Source organism: Cavenderia fasciculata, assembly GCF_000203815.1.
Source record: "Cavenderia fasciculata unplaced genomic scaffold Scf_Dfasci-F-a-25c12.r2-5, whole genome shotgun sequence".
NCBI lineage: Eukaryota > Evosea > Eumycetozoa > Acytosteliales > Cavenderiaceae > Cavenderia > Cavenderia fasciculata.
The window spans coordinates 1,136,436-1,155,534 of record NW_004457729.1 but is presented as its reverse complement, the minus strand read 5'-3'; the positions used below and the strand labels follow the sequence as shown (position 1 = coordinate 1,155,534).

General features: G+C 33.8%; 10 protein-coding genes across 10 annotated transcripts; 6 read left to right on the top strand and 4 right to left on the bottom strand.

The window, feature by feature from the left end:
• Positions 1–43: 43 nt before the first annotated feature.
• DFA_00777 (uncharacterized protein) lies at positions 44–2,978 on the top strand (the record flags this gene model as incomplete). Its single annotated transcript, XM_004358703.1, has 2 exons — positions 44–261; positions 449–2,978. 2 exons carry the CDS (start codon positions 44–46, stop codon positions 2,976–2,978), a joined length of 2,748 nt encoding a protein of 915 aa, XP_004358760.1.
• A 128-nt stretch (positions 2,979–3,106) lies between these two features.
• DFA_00776 (N-terminal delta endotoxin domain-containing protein) lies at positions 3,107–4,430 on the bottom strand (the record flags this gene model as incomplete). Its single annotated transcript, XM_004358702.1, has 3 exons — positions 3,107–3,465; positions 3,549–3,788; positions 3,866–4,430. 3 exons carry the CDS (start codon positions 4,428–4,430, stop codon positions 3,107–3,109), a joined length of 1,164 nt encoding a protein of 387 aa, XP_004358759.1.
• Positions 4,431–4,481: 51 nt separating this feature from the next.
• On the top strand, positions 4,482–5,202 carry DFA_00775 (uncharacterized protein; the record flags this gene model as incomplete). The annotated part of the gene is made up of 3 exons (XM_004358701.1): positions 4,482–4,636; positions 4,999–5,084; positions 5,180–5,202. 3 exons carry the CDS (start codon positions 4,482–4,484, stop codon positions 5,200–5,202), a joined length of 264 nt encoding a protein of 87 aa, XP_004358758.1.
• Positions 5,203–5,260: 58 nt separating this feature from the next.
• On the top strand, positions 5,261–7,870 carry DFA_00774 (uncharacterized protein; the record flags this gene model as incomplete). The annotated part of the gene is made up of 1 exon (XM_004358700.1): positions 5,261–7,870. One exon carries the CDS (start codon positions 5,261–5,263, stop codon positions 7,868–7,870), a length of 2,610 nt encoding a protein of 869 aa, XP_004358757.1.
• A 59-nt stretch (positions 7,871–7,929) lies between these two features.
• cnrB (cleft lip and palate transmembrane 1 family protein) lies at positions 7,930–10,023 on the bottom strand (the record flags this gene model as incomplete). Its single annotated transcript, XM_004358699.1, has 4 exons — positions 7,930–8,988; positions 9,078–9,418; positions 9,492–9,711; positions 9,784–10,023. The coding sequence occupies 4 exons, from the start codon at positions 10,021–10,023 to the stop codon at positions 7,930–7,932; spliced, it is 1,860 nt and encodes a 619-aa protein (XP_004358756.1).
• A 255-nt stretch (positions 10,024–10,278) lies between these two features.
• On the bottom strand, positions 10,279–11,826 carry DFA_00772 (uncharacterized protein; the record flags this gene model as incomplete). Its single annotated transcript, XM_004358698.1, has 3 exons — positions 10,279–11,106; positions 11,263–11,324; positions 11,415–11,826. 3 exons carry the CDS (start codon positions 11,824–11,826, stop codon positions 10,279–10,281), a joined length of 1,302 nt encoding a protein of 433 aa, XP_004358755.1.
• A 979-nt stretch (positions 11,827–12,805) lies between these two features.
• On the top strand, positions 12,806–13,797 carry rpl6 (60S ribosomal protein L6; the record flags this gene model as incomplete). Its single annotated transcript, XM_004358697.1, has 2 exons — positions 12,806–13,196; positions 13,451–13,797. 2 exons carry the CDS (start codon positions 12,806–12,808, stop codon positions 13,795–13,797), a joined length of 738 nt encoding a protein of 245 aa, XP_004358754.1.
• A 1,272-nt stretch (positions 13,798–15,069) lies between these two features.
• On the top strand, positions 15,070–16,087 carry DFA_00770 (uncharacterized protein; the record flags this gene model as incomplete). Its single annotated transcript, XM_004358696.1, has 2 exons — positions 15,070–15,245; positions 15,322–16,087. The coding sequence occupies 2 exons, from the start codon at positions 15,070–15,072 to the stop codon at positions 16,085–16,087; spliced, it is 942 nt and encodes a 313-aa protein (XP_004358753.1).
• Positions 16,088–16,344: 257 nt separating this feature from the next.
• Positions 16,345–17,992, top strand: DFA_00769 (uncharacterized protein; the record flags this gene model as incomplete). Its single annotated transcript, XM_004358695.1, has 2 exons — positions 16,345–17,448; positions 17,528–17,992. The coding sequence occupies 2 exons, from the start codon at positions 16,345–16,347 to the stop codon at positions 17,990–17,992; spliced, it is 1,569 nt and encodes a 522-aa protein (XP_004358752.1).
• Positions 17,993–18,171: 179 nt separating this feature from the next.
• On the bottom strand, positions 18,172–18,826 carry rps15 (40S ribosomal protein S15; the record flags this gene model as incomplete). Its single annotated transcript, XM_004358694.1, has 3 exons — positions 18,172–18,423; positions 18,517–18,687; positions 18,818–18,826. The coding sequence occupies 3 exons, from the start codon at positions 18,824–18,826 to the stop codon at positions 18,172–18,174; spliced, it is 432 nt and encodes a 143-aa protein (XP_004358751.1).
• Positions 18,827–19,099: the final 273 nt, after the last annotated feature.

Below are 19,099 nucleotides of genomic sequence, written 5' to 3'. Positions count from 1 at the left end.
GAAATAAATTAATAAAAGAGTCTCCATCCATTAATAGGTTGAAATGAGACAAAGAAGAAATACCTTTCAATTTCTAAACAAACAAACAGATACAGATAATATTACTGATGATATAGAAGTAGTAGAAGAACAAGAAGAAAAGGAAGGTCATGATTATATAGTAATTGAAGATGATGATCAGTATACACCAGTCTCTACAACTACAACAACTACTAGATCACAACCTCAACCACAACCAGCACCACCAACCAATCAATCAAAGTAGTATCAATATGAACACCAACAACAAGTCAGTGGGATATAGAGGAGTATACCAAGAAGAATGTATGTGTTGACTATTATTATTATTATTATTATTATTATTTTTATTATGTTTGACTAATAAACTCTAAAAAGTTAAATCAAATATAGAATTTCAAACAATTGATACAGTTGAACAATTAACAAGGAATGTTGTAAAAGACTTGAAAAAGATATGTGAAGAGATGAATATATATAGTGTAACTAATGGCAAAAAAGATGAAATAGTACAGGGTATCATCAAGAGACAAACTGATGTGAGAGCACTCAAACAACAGATGTTTGTCAGCAATCCATTGGTCAATTATAGTAAATATACATTTGACTATACTCTACCTTGGTCGATCATTTGCAAGATACTCGATCAAGTATGGTACGATTCATCAGTTTGTACTTGCTATTATAGTGATTACTTGCTTAAAAAGAGAAAGGAAATTATAAATATTGGTAAAGGTCATTTCTATGAATGGGAAGTAGAACTGTCATTTGTACACAAACAAGCTAGATCACAATGTCCAATGCATACATTCCACTATGCCAACAACATAATACCATCCATCGCCATTGATAATCCACTCAAGAAATATGTTTGTAATCAAAACCTTTGGAGATACCAACTACTCCTCGTATCAAAGAGAATCAATCAATTCATTTCATACAATTACTTTACAAAGTTGAAATGTCCATTCATGTATACTAGTCGTTCAAGTAGTTCCGAAATCTGGCATCATATCAACAATCCATATTGTCCATTCAAGAAACCAAAATCACTTACTCTTCGAAATGGGATTGTAGGTATTGACGCTTGTGTAGAACATGTTAGTCATTCAATGTTTGATACACTCGAGAAGCTCAAACTTGATAGATTCTGTTTACCTCAGAGACACGGAAACTATTATATCAGATATTTTAAAGGTATCAAATCGTTGACACTCATAGAAGGCAATTTTCATATGGTTCCTCTATTAGAGGTACTGAAATCTTGTACATCGCTCAATATGGCGTACCAAAAGGATGACACAGAAACCAGAGGGTATATCAATCATCTGCCTGTAGGTGCGGTGGTCAAACTATTACTCCCACCAACCAACACTATCAACCCTACTCTTCCAACCAACTTTAATCCAAGTACCATCCAAATCACCAATATTCATAAACGACTTGATGAAATGACAAACTTGCATACACTCCATTTAACAAGTTGGCACGAGTCATTTCCTCTCAACTTGCCTCCATCGGTCACTACACTAGTCGTCTATCCAACTCTTGTAACTCTTAACAACCCTGAATTTCAACTTCCGACAAACATCACAACTTTAAAGATATGCCTATCAAAATTGAAATACGAATTGCCACTATATGACTTGGATAGTCCGGAATTGATAGAATATACACGATTTGGTATCAACACACTTCTCATCACCTACAAGAATGAAATCACAGAAAATCAAATCAACCAATTTAAAAGAAAAGGATATGAATATCATGGATCAACATTTAAACCATCAGATCTACACAAAAGACAATTAAGATTTATTAAAACAAATATAACACCAGAGATTGAATATTATACTCCTCTACCAACACAACAACCAAATAATCCAACACTTCCATTTTATATTATTGCAAAAATAGTAAAATACTCTTGGAATAGTTATTGGTGTAATTGTCATCAGATTCAAGGTGGACCATTTAAATGGTCAAGTTTGAAACATATCGAGAAACCACCATGTCATGTACACTCTTGGCATAAAAATGAAGGAGAACTTCTCGCAACTATTAATCGACTTCGATTTGGGTTGACATTGGTATGCAAGAAATTATTTGTACTAGTGTCACAACATTTGCTCACAAAAATTGGGTTTATAGGAAATAATAATAATAATATCTCATCGATTCATGCCAACCCATATTGTGTCATGGCTAAATCAATCCAACACCTATCGATTTTAACCGATAGCATGATAATCTTGCCACAAGAAATGTATTCCCAAGTAAAGATTTTAAAAATTGTGGTGGCCCAAAGACAACCAAACCCTCTTTTAGTTCCAGATTTTCATTTTTTGCTTGGTCTTGGTTCACTCACATCATTGGATATAAACAAGGCTTCAAGTGATCTGTTTAGAATACTTAAAGATTTACCACTCAAGAAACTATATACTTTAGGTATTACCCTTCCATTTGGAAAATGGAATGATGATAATATATTATCACAATCTTTAGAGGCAGTGTCAATCAACAAATTGGATGAGCTCCCAATGTTGACAATCTTTCCCAATCTAAGACATCTCAGATTTGCTACCCTTAATTCCAACGATAAAAGACAACCGATTACTCTTCCAACTAGGGTCGTTAAAATATCATTTGACGATCCCTCTGGTGCTTTTATAGCCAAATGCAACCCTCAAGTAACTCGACTTACATTATTGTACCCTTGGAATAATAACGACAATTATCTCTCTTTTTTAACAATGAAATGTGAGAATGTTGAAATGATCACTATTCATTCAAGATATGATACAACACACTCTCCTCAACCTCAATCTTCCGATCACGCTTTCTCACAAATATATCTCCTCCAAAAACAAATAATCAGATATACCATGGGTTCAACTGTCTATTTTAAATGGACTTATCTTTCAAAACAATTAATATTGGCAAAAAATAAAGTTGACTAGTGATTGGTCTATCTCAGAGAATAGATGTTTTTAATGTTCATTTTTGGTAGAAGGGATTTCGATCCCTTTAAATAGATTGCACAGAGGCAGGAGTCAATGATGAGATGATGTGTCATATATTGACTCGTCTACAACTTGGATGATGGGATTGGCACAATAGTAGCCTCGATGGAAGTGAGTTGGATGTCATCTGCGTTCAATGAGAAACTGAGGAATGGTGCATAACTACAGTTGACAGATGGACTCGTGAAAGCTAGTGAAACCTTTTTTTGAGAATCACTAGCATATGGAAAATAAGGATAGCTAGCTCTGAAAATGGAACCATTGTTTTGGTCACTTGAATCAAATGTTGTTGTGAAACCTGGTGAATTGCAATCGATCGTGATATGAAAGTCGTAATAGCTATAGGTAGCTAGTTTGATTGATACAATACCAAAAAAGGTTCCTTGAGGAACCAGTGTAAAGTATGCTGGTTGTTTTTTTTCATCTATCAATTAAACAAATAAAAAAAATAGGATTAATATCTTTTGAATACTTTCAAAGTATCAAATTAATTAGAATATATTTTACATCCATCTAGGAATAAACCAGCTTGATTTCCTGAAACGGTATCATGATGAGGATTAACTGCACAGAATGAATTTGATGAACTTCCTCCCGTAAAGTTTAGTTTAAAGGTTTTTGGTGTGCCATCATATGGTACTAAAAATATTGATGATGTACTATCAACTCTCTCCACTACATTTGGATATTCAATGAAATCAAGTTCATTCATCATTCCATATAATTTGTATGCATTATCTGGATAATCTATAAAAAAAAAAAGCAAAAGAAAGAATGGTTTAATTTTTAAAAACTAGAGTTGGTAGAGTTTTTAATATACTTACCATGAATTGGCGAAGAATAAGAGATATGGTTCAATTGATCACTGTATTGAGCTGAACCGTTGGCAATACTATCGTGGAACGATTGGGTCTGGTCGTGAAGAATCTGCTTTAAACTCTTGACAGAACCTCCGTCACCGTCGACATACTTGTCAGGGAGTCCCCATGCCTTTCCTTGGAGACAAGCATCTCTCATTAGAACCGAGTAGAGGAGGAAGGTCATGGACAGAACATTGCCCAAGATTTTGATATAGTTTGTATCGGACATGTTGATGATGGCGCCTTCAAGAGAGTCACGATAGTCCATAAACTCGGATCGGATCATTTGCAATAGATTGTCGTCGTCGAGGTTTTGTAATTTGGCTGGTGGTTCGACACGATGTTTGGCCGATCTATCAATTTTTAAACCTTGTTTCATTTGTTGTCTGTCGGTAAAGAGAGTGAGCAAATCGTTAAAGTTGTTTCCACGATTGCGACAATCCTTAAACATCAAACTGCATCTGTCTACTTCGGCCTTCTCCAACTCTTCCTCTATCAGTTCTTCTATCTTTTCATAGAGTGCAGACATTTCATCTTCAAACTTTTGTTCAGTGACATAGTTGTTGTTATCCTTGAAAAAATGGAACCCCAAAGAAACCCGAATCCAGTCTTGGCAAGGCCACCAATTACAGGTGTAAATCCAATCACCATTCCAATGATTTGCCCCCAATCATTGGTAAAGAGATCACCATCGGCCTTTACTTTTGGTTTGATCGTTCTCTTTCTTACAAATGGGTGATTTGGTTTGACGATTGGTTTAGAATTCTTGCTACGTGCAATAACTTTTTTGGTTGTTGACATTTTTAAATAAATAATAAATTTATAAACAAATAATTGATTAAATATTTATGTGTATGTGTGTAAACTAGAAGAAATAAATAATGTTTCTATCCCTCACATTTACCTCTCTTTTAAACTTTTCCTTATTACACGTGACCAAACACAAAAAGTAGGGTGATTGATTTTAAAGACACAAAAAAATCCAACTCCAAATCTTATTGATGATCAAAAACAAAAAGATCATTCGGGGAACAGCCTCTCCACAAGTGTCAGCCCCTTTTGATGTACAAGCCACGTGTCATTGTATTTTTTTCAAGAGACACCGAGGTTGATGAAAATATCTTTGGTATCGGGGTTACAACCTATCGTACCTCCTCTACTTTGAAGAATGGTGGTGCAGTGGGTATTGAAAGAACAGGGAAATATTACAATCCAGTACTCTATACCCACAAGCGGAATACAGGTATAAGAAGAAGATATCTAAAATATCTTTTTTAGTTTTAACGAACGATGAAAATTAATTTTGGTGGTTGAATTGATCAAATAGTCTATTTTATAAGTATTATTATTATTATTATTATGTGTGACAAATATGAATATGTATTACCATGGATTATCATACGTCAAATAGTAGAACAAGCATGGCATAGATCATCAATATGTACTTGTTATTATAGTGAAGAGGCTGTAAACAAGATGATTAAAATGTCTAATCACCAAGATGCAAAGAACAAGAATACATTTCAGTACACTCAAATGTGGTCACTGTATCAACAACTATTAGACGTACACAAAGAAGATAGGAGGAATTGTCCGATGCACTCATACCACTATATCAACAACTTGGAGGTATCAACTACCATCACCGAGCCATTCATGTCTACCCGTAACGACAAGAACAAGTGGAGACTAAAACTATTACTTCTATCAAAGAGAATCAATCAATTCATATCGTTTAATCTCCTGTGTCGTATCAGAGTACCATTTACAAACTCGACGTGGAGCCATCTAAACAATAATGAACATTGTCCAATTAAAAGACCGACTCATGTAAACGTGTTTATGGAGAGTCAAAGAAAGAATCGTACAATGTTTCCCGAAACTAGATCGTTCTTTAGTTCAACCGAGAAACTCACCATTGAGAGAATGAACTATTCTCCTAGACTCCAAGAACTAGTAAAAGTCATATCAATCTTTGCTGATGTAAAGTCTTTGACGGTTAAGAAATCAGTGTTTGGTGTACAACGATTATCAGCATTCAATAATATCACTAGTATTAATTTATTGGAAATGTCAGAGACACTTGGATCCATTTCAGGTCAGCATATTTTGGATAACATACCTGCTGGAGTGACCAAACTCTTAATACCATTCAAATTAAATACTGTTCAAGTGAATCAACATCAAGCTGAAACTATTTTAGTCACCAACATTGATCCTCCCAATCAACTATTCAATATTCATACACTCTATACCGATAAGTTGGATCATCCACCAAACTATACTCTTCCAACTGTTAGATCGGTAGTTGCATTTCCACAGACCCACATTGACAACCAGTTCTTTACCAGTACACCAAATATCAAGGCACTCAAAATAGCAAGGTATCACGTACTCCCTCATAGTCACCAGATATCGGACTTTTATAAACTTGGAATTAAAAAGTTAGTCTTTTCTAATCCCCTCGAAATAACCTATGAAACTATCACTAGATTTAATATCTCTGGTTACAATTATCAAGGTTCAACTTTTAATGGTCAATCAAATCAAAGAAAATATCATTTCACCTATAATAATAATAATAATAATAATAATAATAATAATAATAATAATAATAATAATAACATAATCTCGTCATCCACAACTGATGATAATAACATTAATTATCATCGTAATGTTGAAATCATACAACCTTCTTCCTCACAACCAACTCTACCGTTTTATATAATTGAAAAGATTGTTAAATTATCTTGGACTAGTTATAGGTGTATTTGTACATTTAGAAAAGAAGATGAAACAAAACAAAAACACATGATAACAAGAGAAATGGGAAATAATTTAAAAGAATCAAAGTTTAATTGTCCAGTTCATCGGGATAGGAATGCAAACACCCTAAAAGAGACATATTCAATTTCAAATCTACATGTTGATATTAATCAAAGAAGATATGGATTGTCAATGGTATGCAAGAGACTATTCTCATTTATCTCTATACATATCCCATCTTCTGTTGTAATCTCGATAACAGAAGGAACTACAACATCACAACAACAAGAATTAAAGGAAACTCATGACCATTTTTCCAATCAGTTCTGTTTGTTGGGAAAATCAATCGAGAATCTTGTTATTATATCACCGCTCAGGTGTATTGATCTTTTCAACAACAATCCACACTACTCCAATGTAAAGAAATTGACAATACTCAAACAATTAAATACCGGCTCACTACACCCACAAGTAAACTTTGGTCAACATCCTATACTCGCCAATACCTATTTACAATCACTTCAGAGTGTAGATATTTCAAAATGGAATCTTGCCTATCCCGATGTAATGGAGACTCTTAAAAAGATTCCTCTTAAAAAGTTTTACTATTACTGTGGTAAAGTAGACTTTATATTCTCCAATGACTCTTCCACTCGACCATGTATACTATTCTCTACATTAGAGTCAGTATCGATTGGTAGCCTAAGCTTTATCAACAAGTTGGAAGGACTCAAAAAGTTGAGACACCTTCGAATTGTTTTAAACCCAGATTGCCAAATACCTCATGTCTATGAAGATGATCCACTTGCCATCCAACTTCCACCAAGTATCACAAAGATTTCATTCCAAGAGAGTAAATTTGCAAGACTATGTACTTTTAATCCACAGATACAATATATCACACAACTATATCCACACAGCTATGAAGAAAGACTTGGCAAGAGTAGAAATGAGATGATGTATTTTGTAGAACAATATCAAATCAAAAAAGTTGTCATTCATTACAACTATAAAACAACTTCCCAACTTCCCATCCCCACTCCTCTTTTACCAACAACCGACAGTCATTATCAATATTATGGTGCCTTTTTAAGATCCTCTAGAAAATTATCTCAATCTGATATATTGGATTCAGATAAAGATCATAAAAATCTATTTATAAAATGGGTATTTCTTTGTGAAAAAGAAGGAAGAAATAAATAAATAAATAAATAATATTAATTTTTTTTTTGAAAGGATAAAATTAAAAGTATACTTTTAATTTAAATTTTCTTTGTTCTTCTCTTTGTTGCAGTTGATTTTTCCTTTTCCTCTTTTTTATCTTCTACCTTTTCTTCTTCCTCTGATTCTTCCTCTGATTCTTCCGATTCTTCCGATTCTTCTTTAATTTCTTCAATTTTAGCTTTAATCTTTTCATCCTTTTTAGAAGATTCAATGGCAGGAGTAGTGGTTGTACTACTAGATTCCTTTTCCTTTTCTTCTTCACCATCTTCAGTACCATATTGAGATCTATTTGGATCGACTGGATAAATCCAACGTTGATAGACATAGATAATGAAAACAATATCGTCACGAAGACAACTGAGTCTGTGCATGAGTGGCATCTTGATGATAAAGGCAAAGAGATCGTCGATAAAAGTGTTGAGTGCACGGTACATGAATACCTTGAATGGTAATCTAGAGACAGACTTTAACTTGTAGTTGATGAACAATTGTGGGGTCATCATGATGAATTCAAACGTGTAGACAGTCTTTACCAAACTGGAAATGATCCAACTGTACCAACTCTTGTGAGTGTCATAGTAGAGAGAGTAGATACTGGTACCAATAACCAATGGCACCAAAACCCATGACAAATACTTCATGGCCATATCGTCGTATTGCTTGGTCTTGGAGACGTAGGATTGCTTGTCTTGGATGAGTAAACGTGGGATACCGTCACGGACCTCGTATGTCACGTTCATAGCCTTGCCAATCTTCCAGAGTTCGATCAAGAGACCAAAACCAACACTAACGAGAATCATGGTACTAGTCTCGTTATCCAAAAGATAGAGGAACACAATAAATTGGCAAATGGTGTGTAAAATGATGGTACGTACTGATAAACCTTCCATCGACTTGTTGTTCTTCCAAAAGGCAATGTCATTCTTGAATGCCAACATTTCAAATACCGTATGTAAAAGAGTAACAACCACTGTCACACCCATCAAATATGGATTAGTGTCAGTCAACATACGTTTAAAATCATCTCCACTCTCTTCACCTGCTCCAAAGGTTTGTTGCATATCAAGTGATTTTTGCATTTGATTATACATTTGCCACTAAAATAGAAAAATAAAAAAGAAAGAAAAAAAAGAAAAGTTAATTATTATTATTATTATTATTTATAGGTTTGGTTTAGTTTGTTTACCTTGAAAGTACCAAGTGGATAAATTGACATTGTAAGATTTAAATCTTCTACAGTTTCATTCAACATGGTTAAATGTTCACGATATAACCAAAATTCATTGACAAAGACGATTGGACTGTATTTATCACCAGTGATATTAAATTGAGCCATAACTTCGGCTGGAAGTGAATTTGGTCCATATTTTTGATCGTCAACAACAAAGGTAACGGTCAATGTTGGTTTCCAATGTCCAACCAATTCCTTTGGATCGTATTCCTCAATTTCCTTTAATTTATTCTCATCCTTTTTATCCATTAAATTGATTCCTGCTGGTTTTGGTTTTTTAAAGAATGATACCATTGCTACAGAAATAAATAATAATATAATATTAATACTCTGATGATAGACTATTGATATCTAATTGAAATTACATACGATGTACTTGTTTTAAAGACCAAGTAGAATCTCTTTCATTGTTTGCTAAAATATGTGCGTATAATGTACCATTATTTTTTTTCAAACTCTCTGGACATTTAAAAGAAACATTTGTTTCACGTGTATTACTGTCTTCCCAATTATATCTAAAACCTTGTTCTTCCCAAACTAACCAATTACCTATTTCATTGTTTGATTCTGAAAGATAAATTTGAAGGTTCTACAAAAATAATGTATAATAGAAAGTAAGTAGATGTTATTGTATTCTTTTCTATCTTTCTATCTTTCTTACCCATGGAGTATTGGTTGACCAAGTATTTGAAAGTGTTGATTGTCTTGTAACAGTAGTTCCATTTGTAAGTGTAACGTTGACTGGTTGAGTAGGTGCTGCTGGTCCAGATGTTCCCAATAACTTGCCAAAGATCATTGACCCGATATAATAGAATGCAACGAATCTAAGTATCGATTGTAACCATGATGGTATCAACCCTCCTCCTGCTGCTGCTGGTGCTGCTGGTGCTGCTGCTTGCATTATATTATAACTAAACTAAATATATATAGATATATATATATAAATATAAATAAATAGATAGATTTGAAACGAACCGAAAACAAGTTCAAAATGAAGTCAACTTTATTCATTTCTTTCGTTTTTCTTTTTTTGGTTTGCATGTCGTAATCATTTTGATTATGAATGACTCACCAATTAATTGTTTATTTAATTTAAAATTAATTATTCTATTTATTTAATATACACGTATATGAATGGATGGATGGATGGATTAGATTATTGTTGAGGACCTGAAGGTTTTAATTTTGGTGAATTAAAATGATCAAGAGTAACGTATTCAGAGTCGATGGGATACTTTGATCCAATTGAAAAGCTGGGTGTTTGTAATGGAGAGGAAACTGGTGTTGGTGCAAATGATGGTGATGATCCTCTTAGAGTTGGTGTGGATGGCGCAGATGAATCACCTGTGGTCGATGACGATGCATTTGGTGCAGACGATGTATTGCCAATCGAAGAGTTGATAATCTTTTTCCAGCTGTCCTCTTTTTCCTTGATTTGGTTGAGATAGTTGCGACTGAAAAAGTCGATATAATAATTGGCACCGTTCCACAATGTGACAACCAACATTGCAAAGACAAAGCATAGATGAACGGTAGGATTATTATAAAATATCTTACAAGGCATCATTGTGAGGATAGTGTATAGGAGTTGCGAGATGATAAATACATAGAGTTTCTTGGTGGGAAGGATATTGAGTATTTTGGTCATGATACTCTTTCCACCACGATTGGTTAGGAAACTTAGCGAAGTGATGTAATTGCGTTCCTTGATGGTATTCTTTTTTAGGTCTAGCATGACATAGAGATAGATGGTCTGCCATGCCAAGTAGAATGCCAGTGGGATGCCCAGAGACTCTGTCCAAGTCCCGAAAAACGCCTCGTCGTCTCCAACCTGTGTCATCTGTTGACGAATGCTCGATGTGACAATTGCAGGAAACAAGTGTATTAGGACACTCGTTGCTTTGTCTAGTGAATGGAAAACCAACGAGTTTCTCCAAGCTACGGTCGCCCAAATCAACGGACCGTTACTAAAACTAAAACAAATCTTGAATAACAAATGAGACTTGGGTAGGACGTACAGATAAACCAACAAAAATGCGTTGGCATAGTAACAGAAATCAAACAAAAAGTAGTGTTGTTTCTTCTTTCTATAACAATATAATCGAGCAACCATTAAAAATAAAAACTCTACCGTAAATACCTTTGGTATTGCCCATGGATATCTACCAAATAAAAATAATATTAAACATAAATTACTTGTTCCTAAAAATTAAAATATAAATTAAATATTAATAACATTAATAAATGTATTATTATTAATTAATTATTAATTATTATTTTCTTTAAATTTACCTAAAACAAAAGCCAATTTATCTTTTGCTCTAATGATTTGAGAAGCTCCACCTTGTGATAATATTTTCTTTTCAAATTCGTCTCTCTTGTCATTGACATATTCTAGTACTTTTAATTTCTTGATGATCTTGTTGTCTGCCACCCTTGCTCTAAACTTTAGTGTATTATTATCGACTGAATACCTTCTCAACATTTCCATTGGTGAACTTGGTGCAATCTTTTCAAATAAATAACTATAGTCTTCGTCTTGTTGATGTTTTCTTCTACTATTATTATTATTACTATTATTATCACTACTATCACTGCTACTAGTACTACTATATGAACTACTAAATTCACTATCAGATTCTGTTCCACTACTAATAGTATTTGTATTATTATTATTATTATCTTCCATTTTTGTTGTTGTCATTATTTTTATTAAAGATAGATAATATTTAAATTGTGTATAATATCATCATTCCATTATGAAATCTAGTAGTGAGATGCTGTCTCTTATATATATATTATATCCCTCCTCCAAATAGTACTTTTACTTTTACTTTTTTTAAATTAATATTTTAATTAATTCATTTCATTGGAAAAACAGAATAGTTTTATAAATTGCCAAAATTGGAAAAGAGAGATCATTCACACTTTAAACTTGGAGGAGTTGTCCCGTTCCCAACCTCGTTTGGTTTTTCTTTTCTCGTCTGTTACATCGCGATGTGATGTTTGTTTACTACTACAATTTATCAACCGTCATACACACACATATATATATATATTACTGCTCTTCCTTGAATCAATAATCTAATCTTTCTTTACTATCTTATCTTCTCTCTTCTCTATACTTTCTGTTTGCTATAATAATTTGTTTTTTCATTGTCATATTAATTTTTTAAATAGTGTGTGTGTGAGAGAGACAAATTTGTCTAACTTGAAAAGATAAACTAACCACTATAGAGGCAGTCTGTAACATCAGATCGATCTGTTAAAGATAACTATACGCTTGTATTGTCTTTGTTTGAACGAAACAGGTTGGTGCGACAAAGTGAGGCAATTATTTTTTGTTCGATTTTTTGTATTTTGGATTAAAATTTGATTTTTCAATTTTTTTTGTGACGAGCGAATCCTTGGCAGCTGACAGAGAGAGTGGTGACATGAACAAGGACTCATCGTTGTAAATTACCTAGTACCTCCGCAGAATCGTATGTTGAAGAGATATCATAAAAGAGAACAGCGTGCATCAATGTATTGAGAGAAAGAGGATAGATAGATTGATCTCATGCATTGATAAAGAGTAAAAGAGAACACAGGTTTTAACATATCCATTCCCTACCTACTACATTATACAAAATATCTACACACCCCACACACAAATATACATTTCATTCTATATATTCAGTAAGATGGCCATCAAGAACCCATTTATCGCTAAGGGTGTTAAGCGTTTCTCTAAGCGTACCCTCGCTAAGTTGACTCGTACCCACGTCGCCAAGAAGAACAAAGTTGTCACCGCCAAGACTGTCAACAAGGTCGAATCAGTCAAGCCAACTGAAGTCAAGAACAAGAAGGGTCAAACTGTCCTTGTCAAGAAGGGTGTCAAGGGTACCGACCGTTTCTACCCATCTGATATTGCTCAAATCAGAACCGCCAAGAAGGCTCATCCAAAGCCAATTGCTCACCTCCGTAAGAGTATCACCCCAGGTACCGTCGTCATCCTCCTCGCTGGTAAGTACGCCGGTAAGAGAGTCGTCTTCTTGAAGCAATTAGAAAACTCTGGTCTCCTTTTGGTCTCTGGTATGTATAAATATAAATATAAAACAAAACAAACAAACAATTCTCTCTCCATATCAGTAGTAGCATAGATCAATCAAGCAAATCAATATTTTTTGGAGTCATCAATACAAAATGGAATACATATTTGGATCACATTATCTTATCAAACTACTTGACTACTACTACTACTGCTAATAATATTTGGATGGAGAGAATGTGATAATATTATCTTTTGTGACAATCATATTAATTATTTTTTAAATTTCAAATTTTAGGTCCATACAAGGTCAATGGTGTCCCATTGAAGCGTGTTGATCAACGTTTCGTCGTTGCCACCACCACCAAGGTCGATATCTCCAAGGTTAAGGTTGATGCCAGAATCAACGACGAATACTTTGTTGAGGAACGTAAGAAGATCGCCAAGGTCCCAGAAGCTACTTTCTTTGACAAGAAGAACAAGACCGTCAAGACCAAGAAGCACTCTGAAGTCCGTGTTGCTGACCAAAAGGCCGTCGACGCTGCTCTCCTCGAAGCCCTCAAGAGCCAAAAGGCCCTCACCCTCTACCTTAAGACCAAGTTCTACTTAAAGAAGGGCCAATACCCACACGAAATGAAGTTCTAAATTGTTTATTAAAATAAATATAGGGGATTCTGTTTAAACAAAAATCAAAATTATAAATTAAATCTAAAACTCTAAAATATATCAATCAATTTTATTTTATATTGTTCAAAGTATTATTAATATTTATTACAACTATTTGGTTTTAGTTCCAATTCATATGGATAAAGAAAATGGTAAAGATAGGACGAAAGGCAATTCTATGAAATGAATTATCCAAGCATCTAGGTTTTCACTATCCCCAGCTCAAACAAACAAGTAAGAACCAGGATCCAGGATAGATCTATGTATCATTTTCAAAACTGAATGCTCCATTCATTTACTCAAACATTCAATTCCACTCAGTATAATGCTTTCATGTTATGGTCTTGGCTTACTATTTATCTTATTATAGATTTCAACATTTCTACAAGGAAAATGAATTTAAAAAGAATTGGCATTTAAATTTCAATAATAATTATTTAAATAATGGTAATATTCCTTTCCTCTCCACATTTCTCTATCAGATAGAAATAATAATTAAAACTTTAATTAAATTCATTCTTTAATAAAATTAATTAATTGATTTATCTCATATTCCTCTCAATTCGAAAATATTAATTTAAGATGTATATTTAATTCAAAACAATACGAAAAAAAAAATCCAGGATTAAAATTCAATTTTGGTTGGTGGAAAAAAAAAAAAAAAAAAAGGTTGACAGTCAAAAAACAATGAAAATTGAAAAATGATCCGGTTATGATTTCCCACATGCACCCCCTATCCGTTGGCAACTGACAATAGATTGGATGCCTTAAAAAAATGATTATTTAAAAAATACGAAATCACTAAAGGTAATAACCATTTTAAAAGAATTAAATGTCAATAACTGACAAGTGAGAGAGGGAGGGTTGATAGTGAGTTGAACAATGGTGGTGACCCATGGGGCCACCTATCCAGTTAAGACTAGAAGTTAAAGAAAAAGAAAAAGAAGGAACATGCTAACCAACAACATGTCAACATCATTGTCATCCATAGATAGATAGATTAAATATTTAATTTAAATTATTTGCAACTTGCACCTTCCAAAGACTCTCTCTTCTCCGAACAACTCCTCTCTGGTATTTTAAATATAAGGAGATTGTTTTATTTTCGAAAAAGGGACTCTCTTAATATCTTTTATTAATTAATTATATATATATATATACACTTTATTTCTTTTTTTAAATATATATATTTCCTAAATCTATTTTATCTATTTCACTAATTATTTTAATTAAATAACTTTTAAACAAACGATGAGATTTTTAATCACATTATTCATACTATTAATATCATATACCGAGTTGTCTCGGGCTCAATGTGGCGCATCCCCTACATTTGATGCATCTAACCTCCCAGCATCATTTGACTCTCGTCAGAAATGGTCAGATTGTTTTTCACCCGTTAGAGACCAAGGCCAAAAATGTTCAAGGTAAATTAAATATATATAATTAAATATAGAATTATCAATTCTAATCCATTTCTATCTAAATTTTCTTTACATGCAGTTGTTGGGCAATGACAGCAACAGGTGTATTAGCCGATAGATTATGTGTTGCATCTGGTGGAAAAGTAAAAAAGGTATTATCACCACAAGAGTTGATAGATTGTGACCGTAATGGTAATTTAGGATGTGGAGGTGGTCGTCTGGATACTCCACTTGCCTACTTTAGAGATAATGGTGTTGTTACTGAAAAGTGTGAATCGTACAAGGCCACTCAAGCAAGTTCATGTTCGAATACCTGTGACGATGGCACTTCATTCTCCAATACCACCAAGTACCATTCCAAGGATTGTTACCGTCTATCCTCTATTGAACAAGCCAAAGCTGACATTTATCTCAACGGTCCCATCATTGCTGTCTTTGATCTCTACACTGATATTTACAACTACAAGAGTGGTGTCTACATCAAATCTGACAGTGCCACTTACAAAGAGACGCATGCTGGTCGTGTCATTGGTTGGGGTGTAGAGGATGGAGTACAATACTGGTTAGCAGCCAATAGTTGGGGAACTGGATGGGGCCAACAAGGACTATTCAAAATTCGATCTGGTACCAATGAAGTAGGCTTTGAGGCCAACTTTTTCTCTACCACTGCCGATTTTGATGCCGTTCCAAGCTCTGAATACGGTGGAAGTTGGGTCTCTGTCGACGATGGAAATGTCGATGATCTCAGTGCCGGTATTCCTCTATCCATTCCAATCATCAAGATTTCAGTTGGTGTAATCTTATTATTAGTATTTCTATCTGGTAAATATGCTATCGTAGTTTAAACAAACAAAGATAGTACATCGTCGTACATAAAATAAATAAATAAATGTATATTTTCACAACAACTTATCTATTTACTCCTTTTCCTCTTTGATTTTAATTGTTATAACAAGTTGAGCAACGATAGATATATACATATTAATATCTATATATATATCTGTATGTGGATGATTCAACTTTTTGAACAATGAAAAAGAAAAGAGAGTGAATGAAACTTTTGGACACTCGTTTAAATTAGTATTTACAAAACAAACAAAAGATGTTTAGATTAAATAACTTTATTAGATATAATAGTAGTTGTAGCATTAGAGGATTCTTTACTCACTCTAGTATAACAACAATAACAACAACTAGATGTACTTTAAAGTTATCAACAACTAGTAATAGTACCATTAATACTACTACTACTAGTTATTTTGGTCAAATCAATAATAATAATAGTTTAATTACAACATCAAGCAAGATTATTGTAGCTAGAGAATATTCTTCTTCCTCCAAGTCTAAACTACCAATTAAAGATGAATTTGAAGATCAAGATGATTATGGTATTGATACAATTGGTTTAACATCACCATCGTTAAAAGAAGCATGTGATTTGATAGATCAAGTTAGAAATGGAATGGATGATATTACACCAGAGACAATGGAAGATGCACATCAAGATATTGACAAGGCATTTGATTTATTGGAAAGTGCAATTGAAAAGGATGAAGATGGTGCTGCAGAGGATGCAGTTGGACTATTGTTGGAGGCTAATCTTGTCAAAGCGATGTTATTGCAAGGTGAAGGTAAACAAGAGGCTATTCACTTTTACGAGAATACTGTTGCATTGTTGGATCAATATGGTGAACCTTATGAAGGATTCAGAGACGAGTGTGTACTTGGAAAGGCTGTTTGTCATCTAGATCTCGGTCAATTACAAGAGGCCGGTCAAACAGTCGATATCCTTCTCAAAGAAGACCCAAATAATGTCAGTGCTCTAGTCATCAAGGGTCGTGTCACTGGTGACATTCGATATTTGGAAAAGGCCGGCCAAATCGATCCGACCGACATACAAACACCATTGACCGCAGGTCATCTATACGAAATCAAAGGCAATAAGGCTAAAGCTGCCGAATGCTACGACAAGGCAATCGATCTACACACTGCCGACAGCGACCCCAATCCAATGTTGGCTGCATGCCACTGGCTTACAACCTACCACTTGGCATTAAAGAATTACAATGCAGTCTACCAAGTCAACCAACGTGCCAACAAATTATATTCATGTGCTCCACTCCTCAAATCAATGGCCGACGCCAAATATTTCCTTGGTGACTATAACTCTTCACTTGATCTTGTTAATCAAGCTATTAAATTAAATGTAAGAAATAGATAGAAAGATAGAATAGAGGTAAAGAAAGAAAAGATTGGATTATTTAATTAACTTTACCTTTTTGTAGCCAGAAGATATTCAAGATTATGAATTATTAAAAGGACAAATATCAATTAAACTTGGATTGGCAAATCAAGAACCAAATGGAGTATTGGCAAATTATTTGGAAAAGACACTTCAAGGTTTAAACAAGGCAATCATTGAATCAAAACCAAGATTCATTGTTGGGAAGAATGAAAGTTTGGTTCAATTGGTTAATGATAGCAAGAGTATGGATCTTCAATTTGAAGAGATTAGAAAATTATCTCAACAATGGGAACAATTCTTCAAGACACAATCACCAGAACAAACCAAACAACTTAGTGCAGCAATGGATCATATCAGTTCATCAGTACAATTAATCAACCAATTTAAACAATTGGCAATTAAAGAAGGTAATCAATCAACAACCAACAATCAAGAATTTAATCAATTATTAATTTCTTGTAGAAATATTATTAATAATCTACCAAAATATATTAAATTTACCTAAACATTAAAATAAATTAAAAATAGAAACATAGAGTTTGTTGTTTGATTCCATTTACTATATTATTATTATTTGATTGTTTTTGTTTTGATTGTTTTTGTTTGATTGGTTTTTTTTTAAAAGTTATTTAATTTATTTAAACACTCTGCTCTTTTGACACGAGTAAATATATATTTGATAATTTACTTGAGTGGGATGAAACGGGAAGAGTGAGTAGCACCAATACCTGGACGACCGTGAGACACAGTCTTGTAAGAAAGGGAGAATTCACCAGTCATGTGACCAACCATTTCTGGCTTGACTTCAAGTTGGTTGTATTGCTTTCCGTTGTAAACGGCAATGACAGAGCCGATCATTTCTGGGACGATCAACATGGTACGGCAATGGGTCTTGACGGTCTTTGGCTTTTCACCGACTTCAGTGACGGCAGCTTTCTATAAATCGAGTATGTAGTAGATAGTGAGGTTGTATGTTAGAATCGATGCTACCTGTATTAATTATTAATCTCTTTCTTATTGATCACATACGGTCTTACGGCACTTCTTGATGACGTTGAGGTGCTTAATTGGTGTTTGACGTCTGATCTTTCTACGGGCGTTAGATCTGAGGATCTTTGACAATTGGTCTTCCTTGAGATCCAATAAGGATTCGAGGGTGATACCACCGTAGGTGAACTTCTTGAAGGTTCTCTTCTTAACCTATTTAGTAGTAAGTTGTAAGGTAGTAGTATATGATGAGATGTTTGATATGTTAGTCTCTTGCTTATAATAGGGAGATGCTCACTCACATGTGAGTGAATCTCTCCGTGACATGTTTGATGATATATACTTCAGCCATTGTTATCTCTCTGTGCGTGGAAAAGGAAGAGGCAAATGCTAGCAATCTCTTTATGAGCTACACTGTCTGAGTGACTTGGCGAAAAAAAAGAAAAAATTCAAACAAATCATGAATCTCGTTTTTTGGGCGATTATTTTCGTTTTTCATTTTTTTTTACACTTTACAGCTGATCAAAAAGACGACAAAGGGGGAGGATAAATCAAATCAAATTGAACATACCAGAGTAGAGAAATACTTTAGAACAAATCAAATGTGTGGATCCATACATATGTG